The sequence below is a fragment of the Phyllobates terribilis genome, unplaced genomic scaffold, assembly GCF_046119375.1.
Source record: "Phyllobates terribilis strain yellow unplaced genomic scaffold, ASM4611937v1 Scaffold_3__8_contigs__length_932513732, whole genome shotgun sequence".
NCBI lineage: Eukaryota > Metazoa > Chordata > Amphibia > Anura > Dendrobatidae > Phyllobates > Phyllobates terribilis.
In genome coordinates, this window is record NW_027362763.1 from 69,411,956 (window position 1) to 69,426,569 (window position 14,614).

The window sequence follows — 14,614 nt, forward strand, 5'->3', positions numbered from 1 at the left end:
GCTCCTCCGCTACTCCTCTCCAGGCTTCTTGCCTCCGGGTGCGCTCGCTCCAGACTCCTCGTTAGACTTCTTGTCTCCGGGTGCGCTCGCTTCAGACTGCTCCAGGCGGCACCCATCTTCGTTCTTTTCTTTCGTCTCCTTCCACTTCGAGGGCAGTCCCGGGGCAACTCGGTGACTGTCAGCTCCAGGGGCGGTTCTTTCACGCTGACAGACACCTCTAGCATCACAGTCTCTGTTGGTGGGGGCGGTTTCCACTTTTGGCGCCATTTTCGGTCCTGGCCCACGATGGGAGGTGGCCTCTCGCCACCCTCTGGCACGCCCATAATGGCGTCCGCTCTTCCAAGGCGGAAAACCTTTGGAAATGGCGGGAATCGCTTCCCAGTGGCGGGAAACTCTGCAGATGGCGGGAAAAAGTTGTTAATGGCGGACACCCGGCGGGAATCGACTGGTGATGGGGTCCGATGGCGGGGACCCTCCGTAACCGGCAGGAGACTTCTTTTTGAGGTAAATGCGATCTTTTCTTCAGGCACGCAGTACCCGGGTGTTGCGGGCACGTAATCCTGCCGACTACGCCAAAGTTGACGCGCCCCCTGGGCCATATTCTTTAGGGGGAATATCCGGAGCCGGATCAGATGGGAGTTGTAGTCTTCCGAGTGGCTGTGACCCGGTCCGTGCCCAGGGTGTCAAACTGAGTTGTATGTGGCAGTCCTACAGATGTTGCTAAGTTCTTAATGTCGACTACGCCACCCGTTGTGATGCGGTCACTGTGGCCGCCGCTGCAGCAGGGTCCGCTGAGGCTGATGGTGGGTGCACAGCTTGGTGGGATAACCCCCAACGGGAGGGGTATAGCCTCAGGGGGGACAGATGCAGAGGATGGGGGTTGTGGTGGTGCAGTGCAGACGGCAATGAAGACAGAGTCGGGTTGTGCAGTTAAGGGTGTTTACTTACTGCAGATGTTGTACTGGTCACTCCAGCTTCGAGTGACCACCCGAGCCGTGCTGCGTCCACCAGGTCCTGGATCCAGCCAACCCCCAAACAAGTCCGGAGCGTGGCCCTGAGCTCTCCTTCTGTCCCGTTCTCTGGCCGTCCCCACCAGTGATCCACCTAGGTCCAGCTCCCTCGGGCCTTCTGTTGGGACACCCTTGGCCTTGGGTTCCCTGACCCTTCATGTGGTGTGCCTTCGGGGTGGATGTGATGGGTGGCCGTGGCAGATGCTGCCCACGGCCTCCGGTCTCTGGCTAGGGTGTGTTTTCTGCCCCCGCCAGTTTGGGATCCGGTACCCTGTGCCGACTCTTCACCCGGGGATTTAATTTGGGTTCTTGGATTCCTCTTTTCTGTTTCCCCCTCTGGGTCTCTCTTCTCCTCTCTCACTCTGGGTCTCTCTTCTCCTCTGCTTGCTGACTTGTTCTCTGCATCTGACCCTGATCTTAGTTGGTGCCCACCTTATATACACCCTCTATGTGTGAGCTCAGGTGACCAGCACCCAATGAGCTCCTATCTTTACCCAGGCTGCTCCCCCTATCTGCCCCTACACTACTTGGGATGTACCACCCCCCTCCCACTCCAGCCAGGAACAGACTCGGTCGTACCTGCACATTTCTAAGTGGGAGTACCGTCGGCCTGTTCCTCGGAAATGGGATGTGTGTAGTGCATGCAGCCTACCGAGCTCAGTTCCACACTCCATCCTTACCCGGGAGTGGAATATCACACCTCTGGGTTGAGGTGCAATACCCCTGTAGCAGCCGAATCCTCAGGGTGCTACAAGTGCATTTCTGAAGATTGATAGTTCAGACCCGTGGCATCCTCTGGTCCAACTTATGTGCTCTCCCAAGCTGAAAGCAGAGGGGGCAGCTTTGCCTCTATATCATTGAAGGAGCACAAAGTCACTGAATCTGCCTGGATCAACTTCATAGCGATGCTTACAAATTCAAAGTCCGACTTCACAATGAGTTTGATCCTCAGGTCAGTGGATCTGTCGAGGCTTAAACATGGTACCTTAGAAATCCTGAATTGGGTGTATGTGCTGATGGTGCCATTGATAGTAATGATGCAAACTGAGTCAACGTTTGATCTGTCAGACATAATTTTCCTCTGTATCAACCTCATCTGGTAAACACCTCAAATAGGCAGATATGGCTAAGAATGATGTCCAACAGAGAATACAGTAAGTCCAGATAGTGCCACTTACATCGTGTTCAGGCTTACCTGGTGAGATGATGGTGCAGCAAGCAGAAAGGCATATGGGAAGTAAGAACTTGCCGCTCTCAGGAATCTTAGGAGCAGCAAAACAGATGCAGTGAAACCCTACAGGGATGGAAGCAAGTTAAAGAGTGGTGTGGACAGAAGGTGGAGTAGACCAAACGAAAGTCTTGAGACTCAATAATAAAACACAGGATTCTAATCTTAAAGGGCCTTATGTCATTGAGCCACGTCGGGCAACGTGCAAAACCCGATGTGGAGCACAACAGATGAAGGCAGACCAAGGTGAAGTAAGCAGAGCCTGGATAACCAGTACTGGTTTATAACACATCAGGATTAAATGCAATGTGATCTCAGCTGTAGCTTTTATTTGCTGAACTTCTTGCGTAGTATACTGATCACCTCAAATAGACTAATGTGGTTAGTCCGCAAGCAAAAAATTTTAAAATTAGAAGTCCCTCCATTCTTGAGGATCATTATTAAGAGAAAAATTACAAAGTTGCTTGTTTTTACAAACACTGAGCAATTTTATACATTTAGGAAGTCGCAACGACTCCTTTAAAATAGCAAGCGTCCTCCTTTTTCCTTTTTACTTTATGGTGCGCTTCTGGAGTTTGAAAGATCCTCTCATCAGCTATGGCCCAATTCAGCAAAGTTATTATACTTAAATGTGAATTATGCTTTATCACTCTTTTCATAAATCAATAGTAGAATAAATAGTCCAGCTCATTGTTGCACATGTATGATGAGATCCGGAGCACGGATAGTGTGTCCCCTTGTATGCCACAATCAGGTAAGGAAGAAAAGTATTCTATCTGTAAGAAAAAGAAATCTTTTTACTAAGTGTACAATACAAACTGGTGATAGGTTAAAACTCGAACATCTACCCATTTCAGGTGCTTAAAGCACCCTTAATCATGAAGATTACTTTTCCGTGAAGCTGAATTACCTTCCTTCCTTTCATAAATAAATAACAAGAAACTTTGTCACTTAACAAACATTTCTTTCCTTCTCCCTGTCTCCTAAAATCACAATCCACTCTGAAAAAAACAGCTCAAATTTGTATTGCATAAAAAAGACAGACTGCCAGCTCCCTGTAGAATCATATATTATGCAGCCTGATATAGCCTATGGAAAAGGGAAGAAGGGGAAAGAGAGAGGAGCAAAATGAGAAAACAAGCAAGGAGAGACACAGAAAGATCGTGCTGAACTTTCTAGCAAATCTTTTACACAACTAAAGAGCTGAATATACATGCACAAAGCTTAGTACTGCTGTCTATACTGCTGTTTCTGTCCATGTCAGAAGAATCCCCGTAATATATTGGCCCGAAATAGTGTTATTACTCAAATATCACAGATTATTCTGAAAACTTACGTGAAAGTATAGTTGCCAGAGATGAGCGCATCAGGCAAAATTTAAATTTGCTTGTTTGAGTGTATTTTCTGTGAAATTCGAGAAGTCATTCTCTGCACATTTAATGTCATTTATTATGCGCTATCGATCCTAGAGCAAAATAACTGTAACATGTAAAAAATAGTTAATATCCTTATACTAACCTCACTGCTCACCTCTCCGGCCCCTCAGCTCTTCACCACCTGTCCAGTACTCGTTGCATCTTTGTATTGGCATTGGCAGCTGTCAAATACCCCATTCTCGGCTTTCTAAATCTGGGAGGGTTCTGTGCATGCGCCATTGTTGAAAATTGATTCTCAAAGTGTTCAAAGTCATGTGAAACCATGAATTTCAGGAAATTTGTCTCGAACGCAATCATCTACGGATTGATCTGCTCATCTTTAATGTATAGTATAGTAGTAAAAATTATTAGTAACATCCAATTGTCAACAAAAACAAGATTCCATTCACAAGGTTGTTATTTCAAAAATGATTAACTGAGAGGTAACACATGTTCTAGATATAAATGTGATGTTTTACTTAGATTTACATAAAAAATTTGACTCCTCTTTTGTGGACCCACCCAAGAATCAACTCTTCTAGGAAACAACCTCATACTCATAATTGCTGGTCTGCCCAAAGGTCAAAAACAAATAATTGGTTTTCAATTGAGTTCAACGAACTAAAAGAATTGAAATTATTGCCTGAACTATCTCAAAAGATTTGGTGAGTACGAAATAAGTAGCAAATATTTCTGAAAAGGTTTGTTCTTCTGTTGTCATGAACCCACCATTTATGCAGCATGTCGGAATGAATCCCATACCTGAATCACCAATCCTTCAGAATTCTGTGATAATCGATCATCAATGGTTAAGAAGATACTTGACCTTCACCTATAAAAATTGTACTACAACTTAAGACTTTTTGTTTCTCTACCACAGGTACGTCTGAGAATATGTTGCCCCTTGATCCAGTCACAGTTCTTTTGTCCATCGTAACATGTATTATCTTGGCAACTGTTATAAATAAACAGAAGGAACGTGTTCACCCAAATTATCCTCCTGGTCCAAAGCCATGGCCAATAATCGGAAATATTCTCAACCTGAATGTCCGGAAACCTTACTTATCATTTCAAGAGGTAAGATCTGGAGATCTTTGACTGTTCTTAAATTGAAAATCCATTCCAAGGCTGAAGACATCTACATCTATTACACAGCAATTGGTTGAAATAGCTGAGCAAAGATTACTCTGCTTGATGATCTGGCAATAATATGACACTGTACTGTCATCTTATAAATATCTGCAGTGCCTCTTAAATTTTAGTGGAGTATCATGACATAGACCTAAAACAGACCTACTTCTCATATTTGTGCATGACCATCTTAGCTCCACCTCATCACAGTGAAACAAGCCAAGACCAGGAAAAAGAGAATGGTAACATTTCAGATGAGAAACCATAGATGACACAAATGTAAGTCTTTTCATCACATATCCAGACTCCGGAATCATAATTGTTACACTATAGTTTGGGTCTCTGTTAGAGGTTTTCCATTTGTGGCCAGGGCTTTAAGTTACGCCTTAAAAAAAAAGTTAAAAAAGATTTGCACAATCCTTAATGTTTAAGTCCAGAAGAAGTATTGTGATTCTTCAGAGTGTGGTATTTAACAAATTAGCAATTAACTTTAAGTGACTTTTGTTCTGAAAACTAGGATACTAACAAACATCAAAACTCAAAATTATGGAGAAGCTGTGAACTTGCCTCCATTTTACACAGAAAAGTCCCCAAAAGTGACAGAAACACTCTTTTTGAATAAACTCAGCCCTCTTTTGCTCCAGTTTTTGTAGGACAGTCCTTCAAAAAACAGCACTGTTGGTATATATGTACTTGTAGCTATGTAGCTACGGTGAGGAAAAAAAGTATTTAGTCAGCCACCAATTGTGCAAGTTCTCCCACTTAAAAAGATGAGAGAGGCCTGTAATTGACATCATAGGTAGACCTCAACTATGAGAGACAAAATGAGAAAACAAATCCTGAAAATCACATTGTCTGATTGGGAAAGAAATGTTTTTCAAATTTTGGTGGAAAATAAGTATTTGGTCAATTAAAAACAAGCAAGATTTCTGGCTCTCTCAGACCTGTAACTTCTTTTTTAACCCCTTTCTGGCCCAGGGTGTACTATACGTATCTGTGCCCTGGGCCAGATATATATTGGTACGCCTTGGCGATTTCACCCGCACACAAGCGGTGCGGCCGAGATCGCCGCCAGGTGTCAGCTGATTGTCACAGCTGACACCCGATGCTATGTGCAGGGAGCGGTCACGCACCATTCCCTGTACATTAATCCCCGCAATGTTGCGATCAAAGTTAATCACAGCATTGCGGGGGCAAGGGGGGAGGTGATTGTTATACTCACCTCTCTTTCCGGCGTTCAGCGATGTCTGCAGTGGCTTCCGGATGTTGTCATGACGACCCAATATCGTCATAACAACATCCAGGTCACCAGGAGGCAGGACGTTACTTTGGTCATGCGCAGGGCATGACTAAAGTAATGTCTCCCTGGTGTGCAGCGCTGACAGGCTACATAGCTTAGGGAACAGCTGTAAAAGAAAAAAAAGTGTAGTAAAGTGAAAAAAAAAAAATTGTAAAAATATAAAAAAAAGAAAAAATAATCCCCCAAAAATTTTAATATATTGAACCCATAATATTTATTTATTATGAAAAAAAAAATAAACCAATAAAAGTACACATATTTGGTATCGCCAAGTCCGAAACGACCTGACCTATAAAACTGTCCCACTAGTTAACCCCTTTAGTGAACATGGTAAAAAAAAAAATTAAAAACGAAGCAAAAAATGATGCTTTATCATCATACCGCCAAACAAAAAATGGAATAACACACGATCAAATAGACGAATGCAAATAGAAATGGTACTGCTGAAATCATCATCTTGTCCCGCAAAAAACAAGCCACGATACAGCTCCAACGGACGAAAAATAAAAAAGTTATAGCTCTCAGAATAAAGTGATGAAAAACAATTCTTTTTTCTATAAAATAGATTTTATTGTGTAAAAGCGCAAAAACATAAAAAAATATATAAATGTGGTACCGCTGTAAATGTACTGACCTGAAGAATAAAGCTGCCTTATCAATTTTACCACACACAGAACGGCATAAAAAAAAACAATTCCTGAATTGTTGGGTTTTGTTTGCTCTGCCTCCCAAAAATCGGAATAGAAAGTGATCGAAACATGTCACGTATCCGAAAATGGTACCAATAAAAACGTCAACTTGTCCCGCAACAAACAAGCCATCACATGACTTTTTCGGCCGAAATATGGAAAAATTATAGCTCTCAAAATATGGCGATACTAAAACTTGTCTTTGCAAGAAAAACGTTTTTTTTAGTGCGTGACAGCTGTCAATCATAAAAACTCAATATGAATCTAGTATCGATGTAATTGCACCAACCCGAAGAATAAAGTTGTTTAATCACTTATACCGCACGAGGAACAGCGTAAAAAATAAACTAAAAAAGGGTTAGGGTTGTGCTAGGTTTAGGGTTGTGCTAGGGTTAGGGCTATGCTAGGGTTAGGGTTGGCCTAGGGTTGGGGTTAGGGCTAGGGTTAGGGTTGGGCTAGGGTTAGGGTTGGACTAGGGTTGGGGTTAAGGTTGGGGTTAGGCTTGTGTTGGGATTGGGAAGAAAAAATTATGATGACGATACGACAACTAATGTTGAGAGCAAGTGCTCACTACTTGAGTTTTCATCGGGTGCTCGGGTATGCACCGAGTATAGCGGGGGCTCGAGTGACATGCTCGAGTCTATGCGCCAAATATTTTGCAGCTGTTATACAGCCAAAAAAACCTTGCGGAGATTGCCTGCCATGCACTTGCAATCCCCGCATGTTTTTTTTTGAGTGTCTTGTAATCGTGAAACATGCAGGACAGGGACTCGAGCATGTCACTCGAGCACCCGCGATACTTGGTGCATAGCCGAGTACCCGATGCAAACTCAAGTAGCGAGCACTTGCGCTCAATAGTAATGACAATTTATTCAATATGATGACCTATTGTTATCAAATTCTGTGTCGTACCTCTGGGTTCAAAGTGTTCACTATACCCCTTGATAAAATCCTTGCGGGGTCTAGTTTCCAAACTCGAGTCACTTGGAGGGGGTTTCCACTGTTTAGGCACATCAGGGGTTCCCCAAACGCAACATGGCGTCCGCTAATTATTCAAACAAATTTTACATTCAAAAAGTCAAATGGCGCTCCTCCCCTTCCGAACCCTGCCAAGCGCCCAAACAGTGGTTTTCCCCACATATGGGGTATCTGCTTACTCTGGAGAAATTGCACAACAAAATGCATGGTGCAATTTCTCCTGTTACCCTTATGAAATTGCAAAATTGGAGGCTGAAAAACATTTTTGTTGGAAAAATGTGAAAATTTTATTTTTACGGCTCAATGTTATAAACTTATGTGAAGCACCTGGGGGTTCAGGGTGCTCACTACACATCTAGATAAGTTCCCTGGGGGGTCTAGTTTCCAAAATGTGGTCACTTGTGGGGGGGTTTCCATTGTTTAGACACATCAGGGGTTCTCCAAACGCAACATGGCATCCGCTAATTATTCAAGCAAATTTTACATTCAAAAAGTCAAATGGCGCTCCTTCCCTTCCGAATCCTGCCATGTGCCCAAACAGTGGTTTTCCTCCACATATGGAGTTTCGGCTTACTCAGGAGAAATTGCACAACAAATTGCATAGTGCAATTTCTCCTGATATCCTTATGAAAAAGCAAAATTAGGAGCTGAAAAACATTTTTGTTTAAAAATGTGAAAATTTTATTTTTATGGCTTAAGGTTATAAACTTCTGTGAAGCACCTGGGGGTCCAGGGTGCTCATCACACATCTAGATAAGTTCCCTGGGGGGTCGAATTTCCAAAATGGGGTCACTTGTTGGGGGTTTCTACTGTTTAGGTACATCAGGGGCTCCAAAAACGCAACATGGCGTCCGTTAATTATTCAAGCAAATTTTATATTCAAAAAGTCAAATGGCGCTCAATTCCTTCCGAACCCTGTTGTGCTCCCAAACAGTGGTTTTCCCCAACATATGGGGTATCAGTGTGCTCAGGAGGAATTGCACAACAAATTTTGGGCTTCATTTTTTAATGATACCCTTGCGAAAAAAAAAATTGAGATCTAAAGTAACGTTTGTTGAAAAAAATAAATGTTCATTTTTTTCTTCCACATTCCAAAAATTCCTATGAAGCACCTGAAGGGTTACTAAACTTCTTAAATGTGGTTTTGAGCACCTTGAGGGGTGCAGTTTTTAGAATGTTGTCATTTTTGGGGATTTTCTGTCATGAAGGCCCCTCAAAATCACTTCAAATGTGATGTGGTCCATAAAAAAATGGTTTTATAAATTTTGTTGTAAAAATGAGAAATAGCTGGTCAATTTTTAACCCTTATAGCTTCCTAATAAAAAAAATTTTGGTTCCAATATTGTGCTGATGTAAAGTAGACATGTGGAAGTGTTATTTATTAACTATTTTGTGTGACATATCTTTCTGATTTAAGGGCATGAAAATTCAAAGTTTGAAAATGTAAAAAATTTCGCCAAATTTCCATTTTTTTCACAAATAAACGCAAGTGATGTTGAAGAAATTTTACCACTATCATGAAGTACGATATGTCATGAAAAAGCAATCTCAGAATCAGTGGGATCCGTTGAAGCGTACCAGAGTAATTACCTCATAAAGTGACAGTGGTCAGAATTGTAAAAATTGGCCTGGTCATTAACGTGCAAACCACCCCCGGGGGTAAAGGGGTTAAGAGGCTACTGTGTCCTCCACTCATTACCTGTAGTACTGGCACCTGTTTGAACTTGCTATCAGTATAAAAGACACCTATCCGGAACCTCAAACAGTCACACTCCAAACTCCACTATGGTGAAGACCAAAGAGCCGTCGAAGTACACCAGAAACAAAATTGTAGCCCTGCACTAGGCTGTGAAGAAGACTGAATCTGCAATACGCAAGCAGCTTGGTGTGAAGAAATCAACTGTGGGAGCAATAATTAGAAAATGGAAGACATACAAGTCCACTGATAATCACCCTCGATCTTGGGCTCCACACAAGATCTCACCCCTTGGGGTCAAAATTATCTCAAGAACGGTGAGCAAAAATCCCAGAACCACATGGGGGGATCTAGTGAATGACCTGCAGAGAGCTGGGACCAATGTTACACAGGCTACCATGAGTAACACACTACTCTGCCAGGGACTCAGATCCTGCAGTGCCAGAAGTGTCCCCCTCCTTAAGCCATTACATGTCCGGGCCCGTCTGAAGTTTGCTAGAGAGCATTTGGATGATCCAGAAGAGTATTGGGAGAATGGCATATGGTCAGATCAAACCAAATTAGAACTGTTTGGTAGAAACACAACGAGTTGTGTTTGGAGGAGAAAGAATGCCTAGTTGCATCCAAAGAACACCATACCTACTGTGAAGCATGGGGATGACAACATCATGCTTTGGGGCTGTTTCTCTGCCAAGGTACCAGGACGACTGATCCGTGTACATGAAAGAAAGAATGGGGCCATGTATCGTGAGATTTTGAGTGCAAACCTCCTTCCATCAGCAAGGGCATTGAAGATGAAATGTGGCTGGTTCTTTCAGCATGATAATAATCCCAAGCACACCGCCAGAGCAATGAAGGAGTGGCTTCGTAAGAAGCATTTCAAGGTCCTGGAGTGGCCTAGCCAGTATCCAGAACTAAACCCTATAAAAAAACATTGGAGGGAGTTGAAAGTCTGTGTTGCCCAGCGACAGCCCCAAAACATTACTGCTCTAGAGGAGATCTGCATGGAGGGATGAGCCAACATGCCAGCAACAGTGTGTGCCAACCTTGTGAAGACTTACAGAAAACATTTGACCTCTGTCATTGTCAGCAAAGGATATATAACAAAGTATTGAGATAAACTTTTGTAATTGACCAAATACTTATTTTCCACAAAAATTTGAAAAAAAAAATTATTTCCAAATCAGACAATATGATTTTCAGGATTTGTTTTCTCTCTCATAGTTGAGGTCTACATATGATGTTAATTACAGGCCTCTCTCATCTTTTTAAGTGGGAGAACAGGCACAATTGGTGGCTGACTAAATATTTTTTTCCCCACTGTATATGTACTGAAGTGGAGACACATCTGTTTGCTTTACAATAGACTTCTATCCATAATGCACAGACATGTTTTACAGCTCTCACTTTTGGGAGAAGGAAGTATAGATAAATTGCATATTGAGAAACACATTGCATTCACTGACTAGAGGGAAACTTTATACTCTTATTATTTCTTCTCTATTGCAGCTCGCAAAGACATACGGCCCAGTGTACAGTTTAAAGATTGGAGCCCAGGAGATGGTTGTATTGTCTGGATATGACATTGTAAAAGAAGCTCTTGTGAACCAAGCAGAGGTGTTCGCCGACAGACCGAAAGTACCTGTTCTCATGGATTTTTCAAAAGGATACGGTAATATTTATATGTGCTGTGATTAACCCTTTACTGGCCACAGATCTGCCTTTTTTACTGGCCCAAAGATAAGAAAATTGAGTTCCCTGATGGGCAAAAATGCATTGGGTGTCAGCGGTATACTAAAGCTAACATGCTGCTACATTGGCCATGATGTGTTTTAGCACTGATCATGGCCATTTAACGCCCTACTTGCTGCTGTTAATGGTAGCAGTGGTATCTAGAGAGTTAACAGAGGAAGGGGGCTCCTTCCTTAACCCCATTTTGCATCCTTTGATCATGATTGTGTGGTTTCTACAATTGTCTTCAAGAGACCAAATAATAGGCTAAGGATCTGCCAGCTATGATAGCATGTTACAATGTTAGCAACATTGTATTAAAAAAAAAAAGAATTTTTAATTTCAAAAATTTCTTTCAAAAACTTTATCTGCTGCTTTTTTTTAAAATGGTATCACTTTTTGGGGTTTTCCAATAGATAGGCTCTTAAAGTTACCAGAAACCTGAATAGTTTTGTAAATTTCCCTGAAAAAAATAAAACTTTTTGGACATCCCAATAAAATAAAAAGGTTTTGAAAAATGATGCCGTCATAAAATATTCACATGGGTACTATTATTTAATTGATTTATTTTTTGTGGTTTGCCATCTGGTTTAAGGGTATAAACATTACAGGAGTTTTCCCTCGAACAAAAGTCCATTTTAACCAATAGATCTTGCAATAATAATATTTTCCACAACTGGATGTGTTAAAATAAAATGTTTCTATGCTGAGATAATCTTATAAATGTGCTCCTGCTGGCGAAAAAAGCTTAGTAAAGTAGCAATTTTTTTGTGCAATGCAATGTTGGCATTTTCACAAAGTGAAAGTGGGCAGAGCTGGGGTGCGAAATGGGCATGATGGGGTGGCATGGTGGCCCCTGCTCATCTAATTCATGATGTTAATCAAATTAACAACAATCTACTATAACAATTTTTTCAGAAATTATCAAGTCAAGTGTATATTATATACTGAACCTGAATGATGCCTCAGTATTATAGAATAAATGTGCAAAATATGCCTACTAGTGATGAGCAAGTATGTCTCATTAACCCTTTTGGCAAGCATGCTCGGGTGCTCGCCGAGTATTTTGGCGTGCTCGGCATTTCTCTTACTGTCGCCGCAGCTGCACATGCAGGGATTGCCTGTCTGACCCGCGTGTGCTCGCCAAAAGGGTTAATGAGACATACTCGCTCATCACTAATGCTTACTCAAAGTACAAAATATGTTTTACTCTGATGTTTGTGCAAAATATGCTCACTCGGAATATGCTTACTCAGGTACAAAGTATGCTTAACATTTCCTCTAAAATAGGCTCATAACGAGTACATGACTTGTAAGTTCATTATGCTTAGGACTTTTAATAACTAGTGAACAGTATAGCATGATACTTAGCTTATAGAGATGTTGCTAGTCACCCCTTAATAAGGTCCTTCAGTGCATAAACTCGATATGGTGTCCAGATAGGTGGATGAGTTGCCAAGTTGCAGCTAATATGGTTCCAACCATGCAGCCAAATGTAGGGATCAATTGTACACTGGTGTGAAAAAGTGTTTCCCCTTTCCTGATTTCTTGTTCTTTTGCATGTTTGTCAAATTTAAATATTTCAGATCACAAAACAAATTTAAATATTAGACAAAAATAGCACAAGTAAACCCAGAATGCAGTTTTCAAATGAAGGTCTTTATTATTACAGGAAAAAGAAATCCAAACCTACAGTGCCCTGTGTGAAAAAGTGATTGCCCCCCCCACTTAAAAAAATAAATTAACTGTGGTTTATCACATCTTTGGGAACCTGGGTTCACTTTCTCTAGCCACACACAGGCCTAATTACTGCCACACCTGTTCTCAATCAAGAAATCACTTCAACAAGACCTGACTGACAATGTGAAGTAGACCAAAAGAACCCCAAAAGCTAGACATTCTTCTGAATCCAAACAAATTCAGAAACAAATGAGAAACAAAATAATTGAGATCTATCAATCTGGAAAAGGTTATAAAGCCATTTATAAAGCTTTGGGACTCAAGCAAACCACTGTGAGAACCATTATCCATAAATGGCGAAAACATGGAAGAGTGATGAACCTTCCCCGGAGTGGCAGGCTGACCAAAATTACCCCAAGAGCACAGCGATGACTCATCCAAAAGGTCACAAAAGACCCCACCATATGAAAGAGACTGGGCAAAAATAGCATGCATGGCAGAGTTCCAAGATGAAAATCAGTGCTGAGCAAAAAGAACATAGAGGCTCATCTCAGTTTTGCCATAAACATCTTGATGATCACCAAGACTTTGGGGAGAATACTCTGTGGACTGATGAGACAAAAGTTGAACATTTTGGAAAGTGTATGTGCCATTACATCTGGCGTAGAAGTAACACCATTTCAGAAAAGGAACATCATACCAACAGTAAGATATGGTGGTGGCAGTGTGATAGTCTGGGGTTATTTTGCTGCTTCAGGACCTGGAAGACTTGCTGTGGTAAATGGAACCATGAATTCACTTGTGTTTTCTTAGTCTAATATTTAAATTTATTTTGTGATTTGAAACATTTAAGTGTGACAAACATGCAAAAGAATAAGAAATCAGGAAGTGGGCAAACACTTTTTCACACCATTGGTAAGTTTAAAATACTGTTATTATCCCAATCCCACCACGAAGGCCATCTTCGAAGCAGGAGGACTGAAATGCTAGTTTTAGCAGAGGAAGAAAAGCTAAAAATGATTATATCTATTTCTCAGGTATTATCATCTCTAATGGACATAGCTGGAAAGCCATGCGACGGTTTACTCTTTCCACATTACGTGATTTCGGTATGGGGACAAGAACCATAGAAGACAAGATTAATGAGGAAACCAATTATTTAATGACAATATTTCAATCTTACAAAGGTCAGAAATGAATGTTACTATGCTGACGTTTATGTGTGTATAGTGCTGAGTAAAGATGAGCTGATCGATCCACGGAGAACAGAGTTTGAGATAAATTTTCAGAAATTTGAAGTTTAACGCTATTTTGAACAATTTGAGATTCGATTTGCAATTGGCAAAAAAGGTCAGGGAGTGGACTAACATAATTTTGAGTTGCTGTGTGGGCCTCCCTATAATGCACTGCAGCTAGAACATCTAGCGGATTATCACATCTTGTAAAGTGGTTGTCAGTACCTGGTCCATCAAAGATTGATGGTTCCCAGTGGAGCACAGTTTATACAGCAGAATCGATTTCCATGTCCAGAGTCACTAAGTCTCTCTCTAGAGATTGTAAGCTCTTATGGTCACTAGGGTTCTCTTTTCCTCTCTATCCTCTCCCCACTTGCATTTTCTAAGCAAATATAAGCTTTTCAGGATTTGCTCAAACTTACTTATTTAGACTGTGTGCCCACGATGTGTTTTTTAAGCGTTTCCACAGAGGCAAAAATACTGCAGAAACGCTTAAAAAATGCATGGTAGAAGGCCTGCCA

At 41.5% G+C, this 14,614-nt stretch overlaps 1 protein-coding gene across 1 annotated transcript in view; it reads left to right on the top strand.

The window, feature by feature from the left end:
• Window positions 1-4,176: 4,176 nt before the first annotated feature.
• LOC141258444 (uncharacterized) overlaps window positions 4,177-14,614 on the top strand; it is a 125,611-nt gene continuing 115,173 nt past the window's right edge. The window contains exons 1-4 of the mRNA XM_073673443.1: window positions 4,177-4,318; window positions 4,534-4,730; window positions 10,957-11,119; window positions 13,896-14,045. Coding sequence (XP_073529544.1) covers window positions 4,548-4,730; window positions 10,957-11,119; window positions 13,896-14,045 — 496 coding nt within the window. The 5' untranslated portion in view covers window positions 4,177-4,318; window positions 4,534-4,547. The remainder of the gene's footprint in view (window positions 4,319-4,533; window positions 4,731-10,956; window positions 11,120-13,895; window positions 14,046-14,614) is intronic.